The sequence below is a fragment of the Malaclemys terrapin genome, chromosome 8, assembly GCF_027887155.1.
Source record: "Malaclemys terrapin pileata isolate rMalTer1 chromosome 8, rMalTer1.hap1, whole genome shotgun sequence".
Classification (NCBI taxonomy): Eukaryota; Metazoa; Chordata; order Testudines; family Emydidae; genus Malaclemys; species Malaclemys terrapin.
Window position 1 is genome coordinate 79159332 of NC_071512.1, and position 22986 is coordinate 79182317.

Here is a 22986-nt window from a genome sequence, read left to right on the forward strand (position 1 = left end):
TCTTGAAAGTTTCTTAACCATGAGTTCTTCCATGCATGTCACATTGAGAACCACGGGTCTAAACAGCAACACAAACTTCCCACCCCATGGACCACTTAATGAACATCCCAAACATTTGTATCATTATTGTAAAGCACTAAGTTTTTTTTATATAGTGCTTTTAATCTCAGTAGTCACCTTTCTAATGTAATGGATATGCCTTCTTTCCCAATCTCATCTGTAGCTGTGGTGGTGGGGGAGAGGGCCATCTTCGCCCCCACCTCCTATTTTCCCCAATGCCACCACCTCACTTCTCTTCTCCAGGGTCCAGGCATCTGATTAGTGGAGCTGTGCAGGTGGGGCTCCACTAATTAGGTGGGTGGCCCTTCCTTCTCATGCTGCCACCCTGACAGAACTATACACAGCCCACCCATGATCTGCAGACTAAGGACCTCTGGTTTATTTAAAAAAACCCTTGGCCTAAAAGCTTAGCCTCTTCTGAATGGTGGTACCCTAATAATTCAGAATACATGCTTTTGCTGGTCAGTGTACATGTAGTTACAATTACACCACTTTTTCTATACCAGTTGTAGGAAATCTATTGGTGGAGAGCACCACAAGGCTTCTGGAACATTAACCTTACACTTCTACAAGAAAGTATAAGAGATGCTACACTGAAATCAACTGTCATGACTGACTAAAGAATGGTCCTGATGTTTTATGGGGGGTGGTGGTGGTAGTTTTTTTTTTTTTTTTAAATATGTAAAGGAACATGAAATCTCCTACTCTGGTCCCCTTGGGCTGCTCTCTGGAAAGGAGAGTGGCTTTTTAGATTCAGAATACTCATGGTCCAGCTTATCAAGGCACCTATTTAGGAAAGAATGAAAGAGCATGCATCATGTGCTGTACTATATCAGCCCAATTAGTGAAGGGGCAGAGTTCCTGTACCACACCACCAATGACCTGGACATTTAGATTTAAAGTAGCTTATAGACACCTATAGCCGCACATGAGCAATGCCTACTGTCTTCATACTAATTAAAATGAACAATGGTAAAGTTTGGTTTTGCTTAGTCAGGAATCAACCATGTTCCTCTTAATTTAAAAACAATCTTTAAATACCATTGTCCCTGTTAACATTAAGCTATTATAAAGGGTGCTCTTCCACAGATGGTCTCATTAACCTCCCTAGGACTGCATACCACTGTAAAGTAAGCGGCACTTAGTAACAAAAGTTAAATATTCAGAAAGATATCTGTGGGGGGAAAAAAGTGAAATATGTAAGTCACTACTCAATCAACCAGTAAAATGTTTGGGACACAAGTTACAAACTATTTAAACTTTAATTTGTGATATTAATGACTGCAAACACGTAGAATGACATTGGTAAAGGCACATTTCATTTTAATGCATAGTGTACCATTCTAAAATATCCTAATTTCCTTACAAAGTGCTTGAGCAGCCACATACAGAAAGTATAGCAAAATATATTTACAATCTAGTTTAAAATCTTAATCTGCCTAAAAATAATTTTAAAAAACTACAGAGATAAAATTAGTGCTTTCTTTCAGCTTAACTGTGTGAACATACCCTGCCCTAACTTTTTTTTTTTTAGTGATTTACTTAGATGAAAAATAATTCTGTACAAGATGTAGTTACAAAAAGGTATTTCCCGGGGTGCTTTTTAAAAATCTAAGCATCCTCTTTTAGATACTTTCTATATATATATTTGGGAGCCCAAAAGGGTAAACAGACTGTACCTCAAAAGTGTTTAGTGTTAAATTTAAGTTTTCTTTCTCACCTCAAAGATAATCAGCATCTTGAAACAAGTTAAATTATATTGTTCCCACTTTAAGACCTTTATTTAATAAACCAAACACAATTTCTATATTCTGTCCTGTTGCCATTCTTCCTTTTGGCCTAAAAGGCAGTTGTCTTGTACATTATTCAAGTTTATCAACCCACTTTCTCCCACAGGCCTCTTGGTTCAGGACTTCTGATCAGTAGTGTTCTAACCAACAGTCATTTACTTACAAAAGGTTCACTTTTCAAAAGTAACACCTTGGAGTTTCACTACTCCATTCTTTGAAGATCAACATGGTTTGAGTTTTATATATTTTATTTGGAATATTTAATTCCACAATCTGCACTCATTTGACTTTGGATTCTTAGTGTCTTTGCTAACCATTTGCTCTCCAGAGACCAGGATGAACCTACAAGAAGCGAGCACAGGATCAAATATAAATGTTATTAGTGAGTTAAGGAAAACACTGGAAACTTGTTTTCCAAGAGTGGCTGTTTACCTACAGAACACTGACAGCCAAAAATAGGTCTCTGACAGAGTTTAAAAGCACATACAGTATCTGGTCTAAACTGACTTTTGAGGTACAGTTTTTAGTGTTGAGGTTTATAAAATATACACTTATCAAAAATATTTATACATTCTGTTATAACATATTGCTTTTACCCTCAGTAATTGCCAATCTAAGTTCTGGAATTCAGTGGCCCAAAATGTATACAAATGTTAGTCTATTAAATCAGAGTTCTATGATGTGTTCACATGGCCACTGTGCAAAATTCATGAAGTGGTACAATTAAATTACATGCCTGCAATTAAGAATGCATTACAACTTCCAAATATACATGTTCACACCATGTATACATTGAAAATCTGTTTTTTAAAGATATGATATATAGTAGACAAGATGAACTAGATAGCCAAGTATGGTATGATTAACTTAAGATTTGTCCAATTAGTGGAAAAAGGCTTGGATTTCAAGAGTACAGAAGTAGATGGACTTGGGAACACGTACACTATTGATAAGACTGAACAGACATTCTTCATATCTGCTGAGTCTTTTTCCCCCCTTCCTTTTTAAAGCCATGCTTAAAGGCAAAAACTGTTTGGCAAGTGGCTTTGGTAAACTTTCAGAACCTGTCTGTTTTGTTTTTATGGAAGCACTTTTACTGTTCACAAAGGCAAGGCATTTAACACTTTTTTCTAATAAATACCATAGAAAATTTACAAAACAAGGCATCAGTTCTTAATTTCCATTATTTTAAAACTCAAGCTGAAAGTGTGCATAAGTCTAAAATTAAACATTTTTGGACATTACAGTAATTTTAAAAAAACTGACCATTTGCCTTCTCCAGATAAAATCATATTCTCATGAATGTCAATAGCACCCCAATTTCTATTTTAACATGTCTGAATAAAGTTAAATGGTTATCAATCTAGCTCAAAATCTGTTTCCCCCCACTTAAGGCATGTATTTTACAATGTTATCTGCTGTAAAAAAGTAAAAATTACAGTACAGATCCAAGTGTGTCCATGTGAGAGCTTAATGTGGCCTGTATTCACCAACTCAGCTTAACAACTCTATAGAACTGCTTTCCAGTGCTCAGATAAAAGTATGACAAGGAGGCCACTCTTCACAAGAGTATTAAAAACAGTACATTAAAGAATCTTCATGTGAATAAAAATCAGAAGCTACAGGTGGCACAGAGAGCAACTGAAGGGCCGGTATTCTTCTGAGAGGCATTCTTGTGAGCCAGTTAGCTATGATTTCACAGTGTCTAGAAATTAACACCAATCAGCAATGTAATCAAAATCTCTGAACGTTTCCTGCTCTTCTTCTGAAAGTATCCTTGGTTCCCGGGGTGGAGTGAGAATAGGTGCTTCTGAGGTAAATTCATCGTCAAAATTACTAACATCTTCTCTTCCTCTAATGGTGGGTACAAAAGGGGGCTTCACTTTCTTAGCCAGCAAAGCATTCCAATCTATTAGCTGTAAAACAATCAATTGTTGGTTAGTTTCCTGCTTTGCTGAGAATTAATGTTTTACAAACTACACTAGCTTTTACATACCCGGAAGAAGTGATGCTTTTTCACATCCTCAGCATCTTTCTCACCAGCTCCAAGACGCCGCTCTGGATTTCTTCGTAGCAGCTAACAAAACATTTTGAAGATCTTAGCACTCAAAATTGGGGAAAAAATATATACTAGGTAGCTGATAGTACAGACTAAAGGAGCAAGGAGGTTAGATTTACTGGAAAAGAGTACTCACAGAAGAGGCAGAGAAACTCTAAAACTGCTTAATTTCTTTACAAATTGTAAAATTTACATCAGCTTGTCATCTTTTTCCTCATTTAACCTGGGAGAGAGTGGATCCTTACAACATCCATATTTCCCCATACCCCATTTCACAGAGTTCAGTTTTGTCAGAAAAGGCTGAAAACTGCTTCATGCTATGCTGCAGAAAAAGGACATTAGAGGGAAATGTGAGATACTTCCAGTCACTGCAAACCCTAGAAACTAAATTCTCATCTCTATGTAGAAGCACGTTATTCTATAGATGAGCCCATAAGCCAACAACTCAATTCTATGCGTGTGTTAAGGTTCTAATAAAACAAAACCGAAGAACAGACATTTAAAGTGTCACATACCACACTCATCCATGGCCTGAACAGAACGAGTTAAAACTAAGAGGATAACGAATATCTGCTATATCTTTAACAGGCAAGTCCTAACACAGGTCCTGGATGATCACATGGGAAAATGCTGCTCTTGCCAATAAGTGTCTTCCCTAAGTGTCCAATTTGGAGTGACTATTCTGTAAGGCCCATCTCTTTCATTGGGCTAAGGACAGATCAGCAGCATAAGAAAAGTTTCAATGGTCAGCAATGGCTTAGATAACCCACCATCTAAAAGCAGTATTAGCCACTGAGGTGAAGGAGTGCAGAGGTACTACTATTTCTGTATAATTTCATAGGATAACCAATATCTTTTTGCCCATGAAGTCACCATAGCATGAATGAAATGAATGCTAATGGAAAGTTGCAAAGGAAGTCATAAAAGTGACCATAATAAGTAATTTCATCCACCTTGGACTGGACTTGCAAGGCTTCTGTTCCCTTCCATACAACCTGTGTATTGAACAAAAAGGAAGTCCCATTTCCTGGCATGTATTAATGAAGCTAAATGCAAAGTAAGATCACATTTACAAGATGTGAGGGGACTATATCCTAGAAAGAACTGACTTTGAAAAGGACTTAGGGGATCATAGTGGATAACCAACTGAATGTGCGCTCTCAAATGGGATACTGCGACTAAGAAAAGTAATGCAACTCTTGGAGGTAGAATTGGAATATAGAATAATAGTAAGGTGGTGCTATTATCTTTGTATACAGCATTAATGAGACTATTACTGGAATTCTGTGTCTAAGATCTAGTGTTCAGACTTCAGGAAGGATATTGAAAAATTGGGAAAGGTTCAGTAAAGAGCAATAAAAATGATCAGTCTGATAAACCAACCTTACAGTCAGAGTCTAAAGAACCACCATCTTTTTCTCTTATCAAAGAGATGGTTAAGACATGACTTGATCACTGTCGGTAAGTACCTGGGGATTTCTGATAGACAGCAGACAAAGGCAAAGTGATCTATCTTGTTGAACTGAAGCTACACAAACTTGAAATAAGGAACAACTATTTTTAAGCAGCGAAAATAATTGGCCATTTGAACAATTTACGAAGGAAAAAGTGTTAGATTCTCCATCACTTCTGAAAAGACATCTAATGTTGATTTAAAGACCAGAAGATATGCGGTAGTTCAACCAGAAGTTATTGAGCTTGACACAGGAATTCTTAGGTGAAATTCTATGGCTTATGTGTTATTCAGGAGGTCAGACTATATTATCACACTGGTCCTTCCTGGCTTTAAAATCTATGAAGAAGGGCTGTGAAGCAATTAAAAAAATTAATTGCGATTAATCATGCAATTACAAAAATATTTATGGATGTTTTCTACATTTTCAAATATATTCATTACAATTACAATACAGAATACAAAGTGTACAGTGCTCACTTTATAATTTTTGATTACAGGTATTTGCATGGTAAAAAAAAATAGTATTTTTCAGTTCGCCTAATACAAGTACTGTAGTGCAATCTTTTTATCATGAAAGTTGAACTTACAAATGTAGAATTATGTACAAAAAAATGCATTCAAAAATAAAACAATGTAAAATTTTAGAGCCTACAAGTCCACTCAGTCCTACTTCTTGTTCAGCCAATTGCTTAAACAAGTTTGTTTACATTTGCAGGAGATGCTGCCTGCTTCTTGTTTACAATATCACTTGAAAGTGAGAAAGGCGTCGCAAGATATTTACGCGCCAGATGCGCTAACGAATCATATGTCCCTTCATGCTTCAACCACCATTCCAGGTGACATGCGTCCATGCTGATGACGGGTTCTGCTTGATAACAGTCCAAAGCAGTGTGGACTGACGCATGTTCATTTTCATTATTTAAGTCAGATGCCACCAGCAAAAGGTGGATTTTCTTTTTTGGTGGTTCGTGTTCTATAGTTTCTGCATCGGAGTGTTGCTCTTTTAAGACTTCTGAAAGCATGTTCCACATCTTGTCCCTCTCAGAATTTGGAAGTCGCTTCAGATTGTTAAACCTTGGGTCAAGTGCTGTAGCTATCTTTAGAAATCTCCATTGGTACCTTTGCATTTTGTCAAATCTGCAGTGAAAGTGTTCTTACAATAAATAACGTGCTGGATCATCATCCGAGACTGCTATAACATGAAATATATGGCAGAATGCGGGCAAAACAGAACAGGGGTCATACAATTCTCTGCCAAGGAGTTCAGTCAAACTTTAATTAATGCTTTTTTTTTTTTTTTTAAATGAGCATCGTCAGCATGGAAATAGGTCCTCTGGAATGGTGGCCAAAGTATGAAGGGGCATACGAATGTTTAGCATATCTGACAGGTAAAGACCTTGCAATACCAGTCAGAAAAGTGCCATGCAAATGCCTGTTCTCACTTTAAGGAGATATTGTAAACAAGAAGCAGGCAGCATTATCTCTTGCAAATGTAAACAAGCTTGTTTGTCTGAGTGATTGGCTGAACAAGAAGTAGGACTGAGTGGACTTGTAGGCTCTGAAGTTTTACAGAGTTTTGTTTTTGAGTGCAGTTATGTAACAAAAAAAATCTACATTTGTAAGTTGCACTTTCACAGCAAAGAGATTGCACTACAGTACTTGTTACAATGCAAATATTTATAATAAAAATATATACTTTGAGTTCAATACAATATATATGAAAATGTAGAAAACCATCCAAAATATTTAATAAATTTCAATTGGTATTATATTGTTTTACAGTGCGATTAAAACTGTGATTAATCTTTTTAATCACGATTAATTTTTTTTTAAGTTAATTGCATGACTTAACTGCGATTAATTGACAGCCCTACTATGAAGGATTGGGAACTGCTTGGATGTATTTTATTGCCCGAATACTGTAGGAGAATAGCTAAGCCTCCTGGGGATGCAACTATCTGGTATAGACAGAAGGGATGAAGTGAAGTGCCCAGTTTCAGACTGAAAGATCCTGTAACGCAATCTTAAATAGTGCAGTCTTCCTTTACTGGTGTATTAGACTGGAGTTCTCTTCCTCTTAATAAGAGATTATCTACATGGGGTCAGTTTAAATCTAGTGCATATGGAAAAGATTTAAATATAGATGTCAATAGTTTTAGGTTGAGTCCTATGACTCTGTACAGTATGCTTTATCCAGCAATTTAAACATTTTAAGTGTAAAAAGCAACAGAGGGTCCTGTGGCACCTTTGAGACTAACAGAAGTAGCTTACTTCTGTTAGTCTCAAAGGTGCCACAGGACCCTCTGTTGCTTTTTACAGATTCAGACTAACACGGCTACCCCTCTGATACTTGATTTTAAGTGTAAGATTTAAAGGAACAAAGCTCTGTAATCATTTCAAGAGAGAACTGACAGGGGCTTTTTAATCTGCTGTATATAATTTCTTTCCTTCAATTTTAAGGTTAAATATTTGTTAGCAAAATTATCTTCTGTCCCTCCTAAACAGTGAAATAATTTAGCATCTCAGAAGGCAGATAAATGAAATAACCCAATTCACCAGAGGGGGTGATCTAATGACCCAAGCATTCTGTTTGAAACACAAAACTGCATGCAGTGTCTACTCAGGTATTGTACTGGAATCGGTTTTCTGAGGTTAATTTGAGCAAAATAAAGTTCATTTTGCACATTTTCTGGATGAAAAGTAATGGTCCTGTCTGTTCTTTATGGACATTGCCAATGCAATGCCTTTTTCTTAAGGGTTTGCCCTGGTGTGTCTGGCCAAAATTCTTATACTATTGGAAAAACACACTGTATATTAGTTGAGCATATGGCTGCACCCTTTAGCCTAAGGTATTTCACTTATGCTGTGTCTACACAATTGTGCACCTTCTCCCATTCTTATGAGAAGAGTCTTTAGATGTAGTGTGTGTGGTATTTCCAACCCCTGACAGAATGAAATGTGAAAATCCCAGTCTTTTCTTAGCATAGAATACTCATGAAGTACTGAGCTACCGTGTGAGTAACTGGGAAGGTGTTCTGTTACAAAAGGAACCAGAAGAATTTCCTAGCTAAATGTGGATGGGAAAGAAAGGGTCTAGAAGAAATTGGGTCAGTGTTAAGGGATTAACAAAAGGTTTAAATAATTACAAAAATGTGATGCAAGAAGTTTTAATGAATGAAAATGAATTTTTTTTTTTACACTAACTAGAGAATGTAAATAAATAGTCAAACACTTAAGTTTCACGTTAGACCAAAATGGTGAGGCTGATTTTAAAAAGTAACATTAGTGAAGCAGTACTGAAACCAACCTGACGAAAACAATGTCAAATGTAATGCAGGAACTTAAATTCCCCTCTTCAAGGAAAACAATAATAAGACAACAAAAAAATGAAAATATTTCACTGTTTCCTATAATCTTACCCTTCTCATTATAGAGATGGCTTCTGTAGAAAGGAACCGTGGATATCTTACTTCATCATTTACAATACTGTCAAAAACCTCTTCTTCATCATCTCCAGGGAAGGGTGACTATGATAAAGTAGTTTAAAAAAAAAACAATCTCATTTTTGGAAGCTAAATTTTAACCTATTGTTTCTAAATAAACTAAAGCAATTTGTTGCTGCTGCCGTATTTAAGATATAGCAAAAAGGAGCACAATTGCCTTATTTCACATTCAGCTGCCAGTTTAGAGTTAGATGTCTCAGTGTGTCAAATTATTTCCCCTCTCCCTGTAATAGATAATGTAGCTTTCTATAGGGGAAAATGCGATAGTAATACTTTTTATAGACAGACAAGGCAGGCCACAAAATATTGTTCCTTAATTTTTTTTTTTTTTTTGGATGTTTGTTTTTTTAAAACACACTTATAAAATAGTTTTCCTGTGCACTGAGGCATAAATAATAAACTATCTAATGTGGTAAAGCATTTATTAGTACTTGTTTCGGGTGGCTGCCACTCCAAGGTAATGTGGTCATCCCAAATTCGTTTGGATAAAACATTTACCACATCATACCACCCAGCAGTTTTAAACTGTGGTTTATGGACCATTTGTAGGTCATATGGTGTTGGCACGCTTCATTTCCATTTGAAGAAACAGACTAGTTTGGGGTGAAGATGAAAAAGGACAGAAGTAGGTTGTGTGATTAACTTTTTTTCTAAAAGGACAAAATGCGCATGGCATTAAAGACAGTTATTATTAATAAATACTTCTCTATTACTGTTTTTCAACTTTAGCAGTTGTATCACCTTTAAGGAGTTTTTGCAATTAGGGCAGGAGGGGAGGTAATAATCATTTATATATGCTAACGTCTGTGGTGCAGAATTTCTAGGTTACTACAAAGAAAACAAATTAGATAGGACATTCACAAAAAGTGTGAAGAGCAAAATGGTGTTGTTGTAACCATGTTATGAGCTTTGAGGATATAAAAAGAGAGAAGGTAGGTGAATCTTTTATTGCACCAACTTCTGTTGGGGGAAGGAACAAGCCATCAACAGAAATTGGTCCCAATAAGAGAGATTACCACAACTACCTTGTCTCTCAAGAGAAAAACAGTAAGTCAAATGCTAAATAAATGTGTCTCGCATCATGACCTGCAGGTTGCTGCGAGAGCATATTACAGTTTAAGGCTGAATTCCAACTTCCATTGTAACTTTTCCCCTTCTTCAGAATTTCATGATTTTCTCCCCAAAACTGTTAAGTTGAAATTTTCCATGCTTGCATTCAGGCCAAAGTTGTGGTATATTGTTTTTTTGTTTATCTAATTTTGCTTAAAAATAAACAAAACAATTTGGTTTACAATCTTTGATCTTTAAAAAAAAGAATCCAATACTTTTTCCATAGGTTCTGATCTGAAATTGCATGCATGCTCCAGTGTTAAAAATGGCTGATGCTAGAACTTCAACCTTGTTTTGGTAAATCTCCCTCATACTCAGTCTAATCTGAAGATAACTGGTTAAGTGGCTTGAAAGTTATGAATGAGTAAGTATGGTATTCAAACTGTATAGTGCCACTGTCGTCAATGAGCTACAATGATTTATACCTGCTGAAGATCTGGCCTATAGCCTATGGTGTTTTCTATTCCTCTATTTTTAACAACAACAAAAAGCTACACCTTCAAGTTCTCATTACACCATAAAAATCCATACACAATACAGGATATGGAACCAGGCCTATATGATACAATAGCTGTAAGCTTAAAAAGGTAGGACATTCTAGAATTCGACTCCATAAGACTTGGATGTGCGTATCACATTTTTTTTTGCTACAACAGTGCTTACCTCCCCAACCAGCATCTCATAGATGAGTACACCAAGACCCCACCAGTCCACAGCTCTTGTGTAGGATGTTTCTGTTAACACTTCTGGTGCAAGAAATTCTGGAGTGCCACAGAAGGTGCTTGTTCTATCTCCAAATCCCATTCCTGAAAAAATTACGATTTTCATAAGAAACAAGCCGTATTCTTACTACTCCCCTTCCAAGTAAACAACTGCTTCAGTCAATAAGATTTATTCTTCAAAGCAACTACGTAAAGAAGAAGAAGAAAAAGAAAAAAAGATTGTTTGGCTCCATGTTTGTGCTGATGACTTCAACAAATGAGCTCAGTTTACAAATCTTTCCCCCATTTGCCAGCCATGCAAACACCATCTTGGCCCTGTGCATTAAGCTGGATTCTCTGTTTGTACATGACTACCAGTAATGATGATTCTGCAAGCCAAATTAGCCCCTCAGTTACACCTTGGTCATCACATTGAAGACAATGCCCTTGGAGAGATGCAACAAAGTGGAACTTTGTAAACAATTCTGGTGGCACACAAGAGGAAATAGAACACATTTGTCATTTGCAGCACTGCAACCAGAGCAGGTAACAGAAGTAAAAAGTAGCACACACTTACTTTTGACACTCAAATAAGCAAAAAAGATTAATATGCACAGTGAGTGAATCTGCTGAATAAGGTTTCATTTTACATAATCGTTTTTCACAGCAGAACTATACTTTAAATTATTAGGGTTTCTTTTACCAGATTCTAGCATATCAAAGTCCGAGAAAGTCTTGCACAGAATTTAGCTGAAGGTATACACAGTATATAAATGAGGCAATATAGCAAATCTTGGTTAAAGTTGCAATGATTATTATTTGTATTACCCCGGTGCCTAGGGGCCCTAGTTATAAACCAGGCCCCTATTGGGATAGGTGCTGTATGTTGCACCAGTGCTGACTAATGGTATTACTGTAGACATCACTATGTATATATGTGAGCCATGATACTAATACTCAAGGGCATCAAGATGGTTGGGACTGTGAAAGTGTATGGGGAAAAGTGTACTACCTCTTTAAGGGACAGGCTGGAGCCAACAGCCTAGGGATAATCAAGTAGGCCCTGTCTCTTCCTGGGGCTGGGCTATTTAAACACACAGAAGTTGAGGGGAGTAGAAGCCAAGCTGGCTGCTGTGAGTGGTGCTTTCTCTCTCTCAGGCGCCTATAGATAAGCCTAAGCTGACAAAGACTTTGGTGTGAACTGTAAATTTGGAAGCCCTGAATAATAGTCCTGATGAACTGTTCGTTGAAATGATTCCTGTCCAGAAACCTGCTTAAAAAGTGACATGGCATTTGGTTAACTTACGGTGGCTTCTCCGTGCCTTGGGCTGTTAAAGTGAATCTACTGCTGCTCTGCTTGGGGAAATTAAGGTGCAGCTCATCTGCAACACCGTATCAGACCACAAGGAAGCATGCATGGACTGCTCACACCTTCAGAGTGACGTACAACATTCCGTCTCCCAAAACATGCTTCTGAACAATTATACAGTACTAGTGCAGTCTTCATGCTTTTTTACCCCATGCCCCCAAATATTACATCTGCAGAAAATGTAGGATTAGCATTATGGCAATGGCACCAAGGACTGTTGTGGTATTAGGAGGTTGTGGGTACAAACTCTGTGCCAAACTTTAAAGGTGAACTGCAAAGAAAAAGAATGATTCTCAGTGTCCTATAGAGCTTGACTTTACTGAAAAATGAGGAAATCTGTCTCTCATTGATCTTTTACATTTATAACATGACCCTTTGTCAATTTCTAGGAAGTTTTTGTTTATAGTGGAATAGTCGCATAACTAGTATCAAAGATATGCAAATAATTCAACTGTAATCTTTGACCTACTGCCCTCAATTTACTAAATTCCATTTCCCACAGTGCTGGGACCTGGAAAGTTGTCGGACAAGTAAAGCAAGCTGGAAAAGAAGGAAACAAATCCAGTTAGATTCCTCCTGTTGATGGCCATTCCCTCTCCCCCACTGAGTTGTTGGAAAAGGGGACACATTTCCCAGTGTAGGCAGAGAATCTGAATTATGGCTGCTAGATCTGTTTTATGTCTCATTTGCAAGAAAGCACCTCCAGCAGCTAGATGCCAGAAACTGACTATTACAATGAGCGTCCTTTTGAAGATATTTCCCTATTTTGAGCGGTGCTCTATTTAGGGAGCTACTTCACTGCACTTAGTGGTGTGAGATATTTGAAAGTTGTTGAAAGTGGACAATGAATTAGTGAGAAGGGAACAGTGACTTGGTGTAGATGGGAAGAAAATGAATGCTTCTAGATATTATTGGATGATGCTTGTAACAGGACGAAGTACTGTTTAGCAAAATGTGATAGGACTTATTGTTAACAAGCAGATATGACAAAGTAATATCCCTCTTCCGTAGTCATTCTGACAGAAAGAAGAGGGGAGCCATCATAGCGGACACTCAGGTGATCTCCCCACTGAGGGTCTTTTGCTTTCACTGTTCTCCAGCTGAGAAGATCCCAGAGATATTTTTCTACAGTGATATATAGACAGAGTAAATATGCTAGGTGCTCCTACCTCTAGGACTGCTTATCTGCTAACCATCAAGTGTAATCCTATTGAAAAATCATTTAAAAGAAAAGCAGTTACCTTCTTTGCAAAGGCCAAAGTCGGCTATTTTCACAAATCCTTCTGTATCCAGCAATAAGTTATCCAACTTCAAATCTCTAAAAAATGATATTTGAAAGTAAAATGGAATTACTGATATGCCTATAGTGGTACTCAATACTAATAATTCATTCTAAAGTAAAAAAATTATTTAAAAATAAAAGAGTAGTGCAATGCCCCTCTTAAATTTTAGTTACCCCTTTCCTGATTTAAGACTTTCATCAGTAACTTATGGTTTACACTCATAAGTAAGTATGTCAGAACAAACTTCTTCTGCTAGCATAGAAATGTAAGAAATAAAAAGATAATGCTTTGGGTAAGCAAATCAAGGAAGAGATGAAGAAAAACAGTGTTAAGAAAAGGAGAAATTGTTAAAATTCCAGTCTTGAGAAAGTATTGATTACTTACCTATAAACTATTTTGTGCTCATGTAAATACTGGAGTCCAAGAACCACACATGCAGCATAAAACCTGTTTGAATAATTAAATAAAGCTAGAATTTCAGTCTTAATTAATAAAAATACAGATTGATTAATTAAGCACTTTCAGAAGAGTGCAGATAATCTGCATACAGAAACTTTTCAGAGGATTTTTTAATTCGTGATACATGTAGAATTTTATACAATTCTAAGTCAAAGCTTTAAATTTTATCAGGCAAAAGTTTAGACAAAAGTGGCCCAACCTGTAACATGTTTTGTCTGTCTATACTCAGGGCTGGCGCTTCCATTTAGGTAACCTAGGCAGTTGCCTAGGGCACCAGGATTTGGGGGGGGCGGCATTTTGGCGGCGGGGGGTCCTTCTGCGCTCCAGGTCGTCGTCGGCAATTCTGCGGCGGGTCCTTCACTCGCTCCGGGACCCGCCGCCGAAGTGCCCCGAAGACCGGGAGCGTGGAAGGACCCTCCCGCTGCAGAATTGCCGACGATGACCGGGAGCACGGAAGGACCCCCTGCCTAGGGCGCCAAAAACCCTGGCGCTGCTCCTGCCTATACTGTAGTCTTCTATGGCACCCACTGCCGGAGTATCCAACACTTCCCACTGAAGCTGGAGCATTTATATAATCTTTTAATTTCAGCTAACATTTTAAACAGACTACTAATCCTTCAAAACAACATTTACAAATATTACATATTTACATTTTAAGGCAATTTAGATTTAAGCATATTGGCATATAAGCTTGCATTCTGACAGCCTACAAAATGTTTTGACCATTCTAACCAAAACAGAAAAATATTTTTTTTTTTCTAACCAAACTGGGTTGAATGTATTTTAACAAGGCTTTAATCTTTAGTCCATTTAAGATTATTACAGTACTCAGTGAAGTGATCCAATACACAAGCATGCAAAGGCAAGCAAAGTTGAATGTATGTGTTTGTTTTTCAGCCCACTAAAGACAGAACAATTTATATCAAAGCTTTTAAATATTTAATGGTATTAACTATGTGAACACTTACACTGCTCTTGGTTCAGAAAAGACATCAGTATGAATGTGCATCATCAGGTCTCCACCAGCAGCATATTCCATTACGAAGCAAACATGATCTTTGGTTTGGAAACAAGCAAAAAGGTTCACCAAAAAGGGATGCCGTACACTATTCACAGTTTCAAAAATTCGCTTTTCACACATAAGGCTGCAAACAGAAAATATTTTAATAGCAAAATTTAACACTGATTGTTATATTACAAATTTCAACACGCAGAACAATTGACAAGACCTCCCTCATTCTTCCGCCCCCCCCCCAAAAGCTTTCTTAATACCTGAATCTTTTTCTGATTTGATATGATATGCAAACACTAAAATTTCAAAGTGCAATGCAGGATTTTAACAGTACAACTTGACTGACTTTGAAGGGAGACATATGGCTAACATCTCATGAAACTCTTTGAAAATATACCTGTTAGAATTTCTCAATATGCCCACAAATTTAAACAAAATATAATATTTAAGATCAACTGATACAAATTGTATTTTGCACGTAATATTCAAAAAGTGGGAAAACAATCCCATTGCATATTTTGGGCACAGACAGCCAAAGTATTACTCCTGGTGTTTGTTATGAAAACCATTCCATGAATGTAGAGTCTTGTAATTTAGTTGTCTTTCTTTCTGCATGTCATGACTATATATGCACACACACATATATTCTTTCATAGTGCAAAGCACCATAGAGTCAAATCACAATGAACAGTAAATAATACGAGTCACTGGCCAGCAATCTTCCTCCATATTTTGCAGTCTTCACATAGCCTTGAGAAGCACACCATACTGTATCCCATCCAGTCAGCCGCATAGTTGAAAAACACCACGGGCACCCTTTGCCCCTGGCACCAATCCCTGCAAAATTTTCTTCAGCAATCTTCCTCCACTCATCCAACCCACATGTCCTGCAAACTCAAGTTTTTTTTGTCTCATCGTCTTGATGATATCTGTCATCAGTTATGTTGTAAATTTGGGCGATTGTCTCCTGGCTAGTAACAAGTGAAGTATAGATAATGTGCACCAGTCCCCTATAACATTGCAATTCAAAGGCAAAAAGCTTCTTAATGTCCTGTTTCCTTAAAGTCCATGTCTCCCATACACATAAGATGCTGAAGGCAAGAGATTGCAGTAATTTCATTTTACACTTCACAGTAATATCTTCACTTCTCCGAATGTGGCTGAGTGTTGCTGCAGCAGTAGTCATAAGTTCAATTCTATGTCTGATCGCTACATGATTTTTAACATCCCTTGCAGTCACACACTACACAGACATTTGAAGTGCTCAACACAGTCCAATGTCCTCAGATTTGCATAGAAATATTTTCACCTTTTCAAACAGATGTCACCATATATCTTTAGATCTATCTTGTCTGCTTCCATTGCTACTCTTTCTAGCAACTTTTGCACCTCTTCTTGTGACAATCCAATCAGGTCAATATCACTGGTGAAACACAGATGACTAATTTTTTATCCACTAATAGACATCTCCTGTAAGTTTCCATCAGAGACTCTTCTTAATATTTCTTCAAGGTAACAGGTTCAAGAGGGTTCATGGATAGCAAGCACCTGGCTGGCACCTATCCTCAAGTCCCACAAACACGAAAGACATCATGCTTCCATAGAGGTTTACCTTCATCTTTATTACATTTTCACCAACTCCGATCAGCCATAGGATTTCCCAAAGAGGTTTGTCCAATATGCTGTCAGACGCCTTAGCAAAATCCACAAAAATTTCCATTGTTCTCCAGTACTCTCTCACATAGCACATGCAAGTTTAACACTTGCTCCACTGTACCCCTTCTGGGTCTAAAACCTCTTGTTCTTCAGTCAGAAAGTTCTCTATCTTGGCTGCAATTCTCTTCAGGATGATATGCAGCAGTATTTTGCTAGGATGGATCAATGACATTTCCACAAAACAGCTGGGTCTCCCCTTTTATGACAGGAACTGTCAGGGACTGTGTCCAAGTCTTCCAGACTCCCAAATTACAGTGACAAGCTTACGGTATATGCCTGGATGAGTGCTTCTCCACCACTGTTAATTCTGCTTGTATTTGTATGTTCGAGGGGCTTTACTGCTTTTCAATGTCTACACCACATCCTCAGCTTTTTCAACTGTAGTTGATCGGGATAAATCAAGCTCTCTTGTATAGATCTCCTCTGCCTTTTTCACTTCCAACTTAGAATTTGTTTCACTCATATTACAGAGTTCTTGGGTGAAAGGGTATTTTTCCTGCCAAGAATCCTTTCAGAAAAAGAGTTCTGATGATTTGATAGGCCTTCCTAGTGGCATTTGCCACAAAAGGATTTTGTATGTTGATGCACTGTTCTTCAAGCCAAGCTTCTTTTGCCACTTTAATCACAATATGGGAATATTGCTCTCTCTTTTGCTTTCATCAGTCTTCCTTTTTGCTCTTAGTTTCCTTCAATGATCACACGATCCAGCTTTCTTCTTTAGGATCTGAACTCCTGGGGAAACATCCACGTTCTCTAATGAAGCAGGAAATGTTGTATTCTATCTGATGTATGCTACCAGTGCAGAGGTCAGCAGCTTTTGTTCAGTTATCTTCCTGAATTCCACTTGTTTCATGGACTTTCAGTTTGTCAGGGTTATACACTCTGAAGGTACTTGCTTCAGGCAGACCTGAAGAAGAGCTCTGTGTGGCTCTAAAGCTTGTCTCTTTAACCAACAGAAGTTGGTCCAATAAAACGTATTATCTTACTTCTATGAATACACAGATCAGTTTTGGTAGAGAACTGCAAACATAATGCTCTAATTGGTTTAACATCCTAGAACCTCAACACATATCTGTCTGTGTAATGTAGTTATTTCCCCACTTTTTGTATATTATTACACAAGATGGACTTTTAAAACTCTACTGCCTTGGCCACATGGTTTGGAGAGTTCAATTAGCTACTGAACTACGCATTGAAATTGGGCAGAATCCCCCAGTTTGTTTCTCTCTTTTGCTTGAAAAAAGAAGAGTGTCATCAAGTATGTTCCCAGTTTTCCCAAACAGATCTTTGATAAAAGTTTTAGAGGATATTATGCTGCATGTGCAAACGTCTCCTTTTGGACAAAAATGAGAGGACACCCTGTTGGCTTATAACCAAATGTTATCAAATTTCTTAGAGCTACATACAAATAGTTAAGACAAACTGATTGTCACTCCACACAAGCTCAACTCAGTGCTTCAAGAATTGATAGAAGTTCCCTCTGAGGCCCTTCATTCTGCTCTCATATTTCCTCTCTAAATGGAGTAGTAGTAATTTGTTGGAAGAGGATGCTGGAAATTTTGTCCATCCAAGAAGTTTCACTGAGAGTAAGTGGTTTGTAAAAAAAAAAAAAATACAACCCCTCCAGGACAATTTTCCAAGTAACTCTTGAATTAATATTTTAGTGTAGAGATGATTTTCACATTCTGTTGTAAACCTCAAATTGCTATAGAATGAGATCTCAACATTTATTCTGAAAGAGCTGCAGATCCAGTAAAGATGTGGTTTACTTTGGACTGCTAAGAAAGGAATAAGTTTCTAAAGTCAATGAGTTTCTTCATTAGATCGCCTGTATTAGAGAAACAGCTGACCATTAGTTTTAGCTATATTTCTCCTCCTTCTTGATTTTATTCTTCTCAAGGTCATGTTTGTTTCCTGGGCTCTGAAATTATAGGATTTTTTAAACATAAGAATAGGGACCTGAAATTCAGGAGGGTTTTTTAACCTCATCATTTCGATGTTTGGGCAATGACTGCTGAGGTAACATTCCTCAATATGGTAAGCTCAGACCATTCCATAATGGCCCCTCCCAGTGGTAGGGTAATTTGTGTTCTCTCCCAAATAAAAAAAGGAGACTAGTTACACTCAGAAGATCAACAAACTAAGATGAAAGCCTCTAGTAACACCAATACCTGTGTGTTAGGTTTCCCTTTACCTGCCAATATAAATATGAACTTAACAGTTCTTGACTGATACAAAACTCATGAAAATCAAATTTGCAGCTACAATGGGAAATTTCTCTTTCTACTGTAGCCACTTCAGAATATTTCATATGTATAACCACAATACTACTGTTTAATTAAACACAACTGGACTGAGAAACAAATACCTTACATGAGAATTCCTCTGCTAAATACAATCTGAACTCTGGGCTCAGTAACATTACTCTGTTAAAATCTATGATCATTTACAACCCAGTCACTATTTCCTGCAGAGGAAAAATATACATCATCATGTATTAGTTACTTTCTTGAAACTGACCTGTCTACTTCATCACGAGCAACAATGTCTCCTTTCTTTAATGCTTTAATAGCAAACATCTCATTTGTGTTTTTGTATTCAGCCAGCAGCACCTGAAAGAGTAGATAAGTGATTTATTCAAACAGGTGAGTTTTTCTTTTTTGAATACACTTATAGTCATCAAAAAATTTACCTTTCCAAAATGACCTCTACCCAGTACAGCACAACACCTAAAATCTTGCAGACTAAATTGAAATCTTTGTGTTCTGTAAAACAGCAATGAATGTAATAAGTTACAGAAAACTTCAAGTTAGGGTTAACAACAAAACATAGTCAAAAAAACAAAAAACCTAGTGTGTTTTTTACCTTCTATCTTCAGGCTCTCGTATGTTGGTACTCTTTATGTCTGTGTGTGGAATTTCAGGGTCACAAATTATTTCAGGTTGGAGTTTTGAAACACTACTCTCTCTCTCATTTTCAAAATCAAAAGTAGTTTCTGCATCCTGTGAAATATATAGAAGAAACAGAAATCTGAAGATCTAGAAAATGAGACTGCTGAAGAATGAAGAAATGTACTATATTTAAGGAAAGAGAAGTAAAAAATACTGCAAAACTTCAACTGTGTGAAATTCAAAATATCAATGAGCCTAAAATGCTATATTTACTGACAGGCTTCTGTTAAATCCTATTCTTCTAAAGTCATTCTACTCTTTGTGAATACTAACACACTTCTCTATAAATTGCATGAATTGGGTTTTGGGCCTATAAAGCTACCAGTAGGGAAACAGTGTGACATAAACACTTAAAAACCATGGAAAAAAGCCAATCTCTATAGCCATGTATTAGTCTCTGTATTAAAACATGCCATGTGCAATTATGTACAATTTGTTAAAATTTCATACATACAAGTTGTAGCGTTCTCTATTTAAAACAGAAGGAAATAAATGCATTGTAACTACAAAATGTTGTAACACAAATATTAAATACTTGATTAAAAATGTGACATGCTATGCAACATTTTATGACTAGTTTAAATGTCCTGCCTGAATGGGTGTATCCGGTCCCTTTTTCTCAGATGAAGAGTCACATATTTCTCCAAGGGACGATGCACGGGGTGGAACAGGCGGAGGTTCAGGTTCAAGTTCAAAGTCCAGTTTGGCTACAGGCGAGTCACTTACAAAAAAAATAAACACACTCAGAGTACAATGGAGACTGTTTTACTAGTATTAAAAAACCTGTTTTAATGTGTTTTTAGAAAATCTTACTTTTTCCTTTTTTAAATAAATACAACAAATGGATGTTCAACTAGAAAATGTCAAGGTTTACATTTTGTAGAATAAATAAGGAAGATTTTTCATTTACATGAGTAAATAAGAATTACACCATTACTTTTGTATGTAAATCTGGCTTCAAAATCTTAGACATTTACCTAGCTGACCGTGCTAGTTCAGGAATGCATGTATCAACCACTGGCACAGTAGCAGGCCCAGAAGCTTGAGGGCTGAAGGTACCAGAATGATTTACTGTAGGAATAGCTCTTCTCACCAGCCTTCCCCAAGTGGCAATATTAATATTCATTTGAGGAGCTCTGAGAAATGTTTTGCCTGTAGATATTGTGAATAAAGAAAATAGAGCACAAGTAATTTCTTTACATATCACCAAAAGCTATAATTAAAATTCATCAGTTTATAATTTATGGAGAACAAACTGAATTTGTCATGTTCCTTAGCAATTTTCAACAATTTACCATTAAATGCTACTGTATAATTCTAAACAAACATTTTTGAATGTAATATTAAAGATTTAACTATCACCAACTTTATTTGCAATTATATTTTAGGACTGTGCATAAAAACATGCAAATCTGTAGTACATTTTTAGTTTTATAATTTAATTTTAATTCCTAATAAATTGTTACCTTGTTGTTTTGAAAAAATTTTCTTTTGTCTCTGGAGTTTTGGTCTTCTTTCAATAACTGGATTAAAAAATGTAACCTGCAGTTCAGATAATTTGTATATTACAATTCCACTTCCAGAATATAATGCATTCTTAAGAGATTATTAAAAGCCATTTAAAATATTCTGCAATTTAATTATTTCAAATGTGGTTGAGTTTTTGCATTAAGTGCTCTTACCTCTGCAAATAGAGTACCCTGTGGTTCAAGATAGAGACACATGCCATGTCGCTGGTTGTCTAAGAAATCTTCTAATCTCAGAAACTTCACTGCGCACAGAGACCTCCAATCACGCCAATAAACTGAAATTTCTAGTTCACGTGACTACAACAGTAAACAAACAAAAAGAAGTGTTACTTACTAGTTGCCTCTGTGCAGTCATACTTCCAGGGTCTAGCTCCTCTCGTTTTGAGGTGTACAGCTGTATACAAAAGCTGGGGATGCAGGAGCACTCTCACATTAGGATGATGTAATTGGCTCAGTCTACATAAAGGAGTGCACCCTCCCTTCCTCTCTAGCTAATAGCACATTGCTCTTTTTATGTGTTAAAGGGTACAAGTGGGACTCGCTTTGGTGAACATGGGATTAGGGTAAGAAAACAAGGAGGACGACATAAAATGACAGATGGAAATCTAGGAGTCCCATAGTGTAGTTATATCTAGACATGACATCTTGGTAATTTGCCATTTGTAAACCCAAAAAGGTGGAATAATTGGCTTTCCTCCCAACAGCATTCAGTCTATGCTCCTCTCCGTCCAAGGGTTCAGACAGGGACCCCTTGTTACTTTTAGATAACGCTTGAGCTGCATATTCCAGAATGGAACCTACAGAAGGATATTGTAACAAAACTGGTGTCCCTTGAGGGCACAAAACATACAAGATTAGCTCTTTTTGAAACTGTGAATGAGGGCAGAGAGCCAAATGTCCTTTGCTTGATTGAGTAGTCATGGAAAAATAGGAAATGCGACATTGTCTTTTGTCTGCCATTCCATGACGTCAAAAGAGAATTAGATTAGTCTGGGGCTGAAACCTGTCTGAAACTAAGGAGTGTCAGCCATTCTCCCTATCAGCTCTTGAAACCACTTCAGTCCATCTCTATTCCTGATGAACCAAGTCCTAATTTATCCATCAGGGGTTGCACTGTTGGTATAGTCCCTTATGGGGGACTCCTCCATTTTCCCTGAAGGAGCTTCCTCCCAGTCATCAGAAGCATGCCTCTCTTCGTGAGGCAGCAAAGATGCTGGTGCTGACAGTTGCTGGTCACAGCTATTCCAACTCAGACATGGCTGTCCTCAAAGGCAGCAGTGCCAGAAATGAGGTTAAGCCTGGGAAAGCTGTCTGCTCCAATGGAGCGGTCTCCTTTGACAGGAAAGGTATCGGTGTCAATGTAATTGCCAGTGCCAAAGTGGGTGCCATGCTGGTTTTGGTGGCATCAAGCAAAATTGTCACTGATGCCTGAACGTAGGGCCATACCAACAGTTGAAGGGAGCCCTTGTATAAAGTCTTTCCAAGAAGATAGGGCTTTTGGTCAAGGTGAAGGTGGAGGTGAAGAAGAAAGTTCTCCACTGTTACAAAGGCTACTTGTTAGGAGTAATTCACAGAGCAAGAGTCAATCATGTGTAAAAATAGTTTGTTTTATATATATGTATGCTATTTGTGGGACAGTTTAAAACACTTCAATACTCTGTATAAATTATAATTTCAGAAAAAAAATTAGATACTAACTGTCACCCACAAATACTCAGTATATTACATCTCAGTCACAAGGTGGCCTGTGGTCATTTGAGCAATTCTGCATAGTAACTCTAGAACCAGATATGCGTTTGCAGAGCATTTTGTGGCTCACATGGGGTAAATTCTAAGTTTTTCAACTAACTGGAACTGTTGATACATCTTGCTCTGTAAAACCCCAATCTCAGTAATTCTTTCAATCCTATATGCTTGTTATGAAAGATGCTACCAAAAATAAAGAGCAATACTTCACAAAACAATGACCACACTTTATGGAATTAATT

The 22986-nt window shown here is 37.2% G+C and overlaps 1 protein-coding gene across 1 annotated transcript in view; it reads right to left on the bottom strand.

Annotated features, from left to right (window-relative positions):
- Positions 1–1357: 1357 nt before the first annotated feature.
- PKN2 (protein kinase N2) overlaps positions 1358–22986 on the bottom strand; it is a 116534-nt gene continuing 94905 nt past the window's right edge. Inside the window, exons 9-22 of the mRNA XM_054037030.1 lie at positions 21152–21295; positions 20936–21011; positions 20447–20621; positions 20061–20190; positions 19384–19520; positions 19211–19283; positions 19039–19130; positions 14759–14935; positions 13716–13778; positions 13290–13366; positions 10642–10784; positions 8785–8892; positions 3847–3927; positions 1358–3766 (exon numbers count right to left, since the gene is read on the bottom strand). Coding sequence (XP_053893005.1) covers positions 3563–3766; positions 3847–3927; positions 8785–8892; positions 10642–10784; positions 13290–13366; positions 13716–13778; positions 14759–14935; positions 19039–19130; positions 19211–19283; positions 19384–19520; positions 20061–20190; positions 20447–20621; positions 20936–21011; positions 21152–21295 — 1680 coding nt within the window. The 3' untranslated portion in view covers positions 1358–3562. The remainder of the gene's footprint in view (positions 3767–3846; positions 3928–8784; positions 8893–10641; positions 10785–13289; positions 13367–13715; positions 13779–14758; positions 14936–19038; positions 19131–19210; positions 19284–19383; positions 19521–20060; positions 20191–20446; positions 20622–20935; positions 21012–21151; positions 21296–22986) is intronic.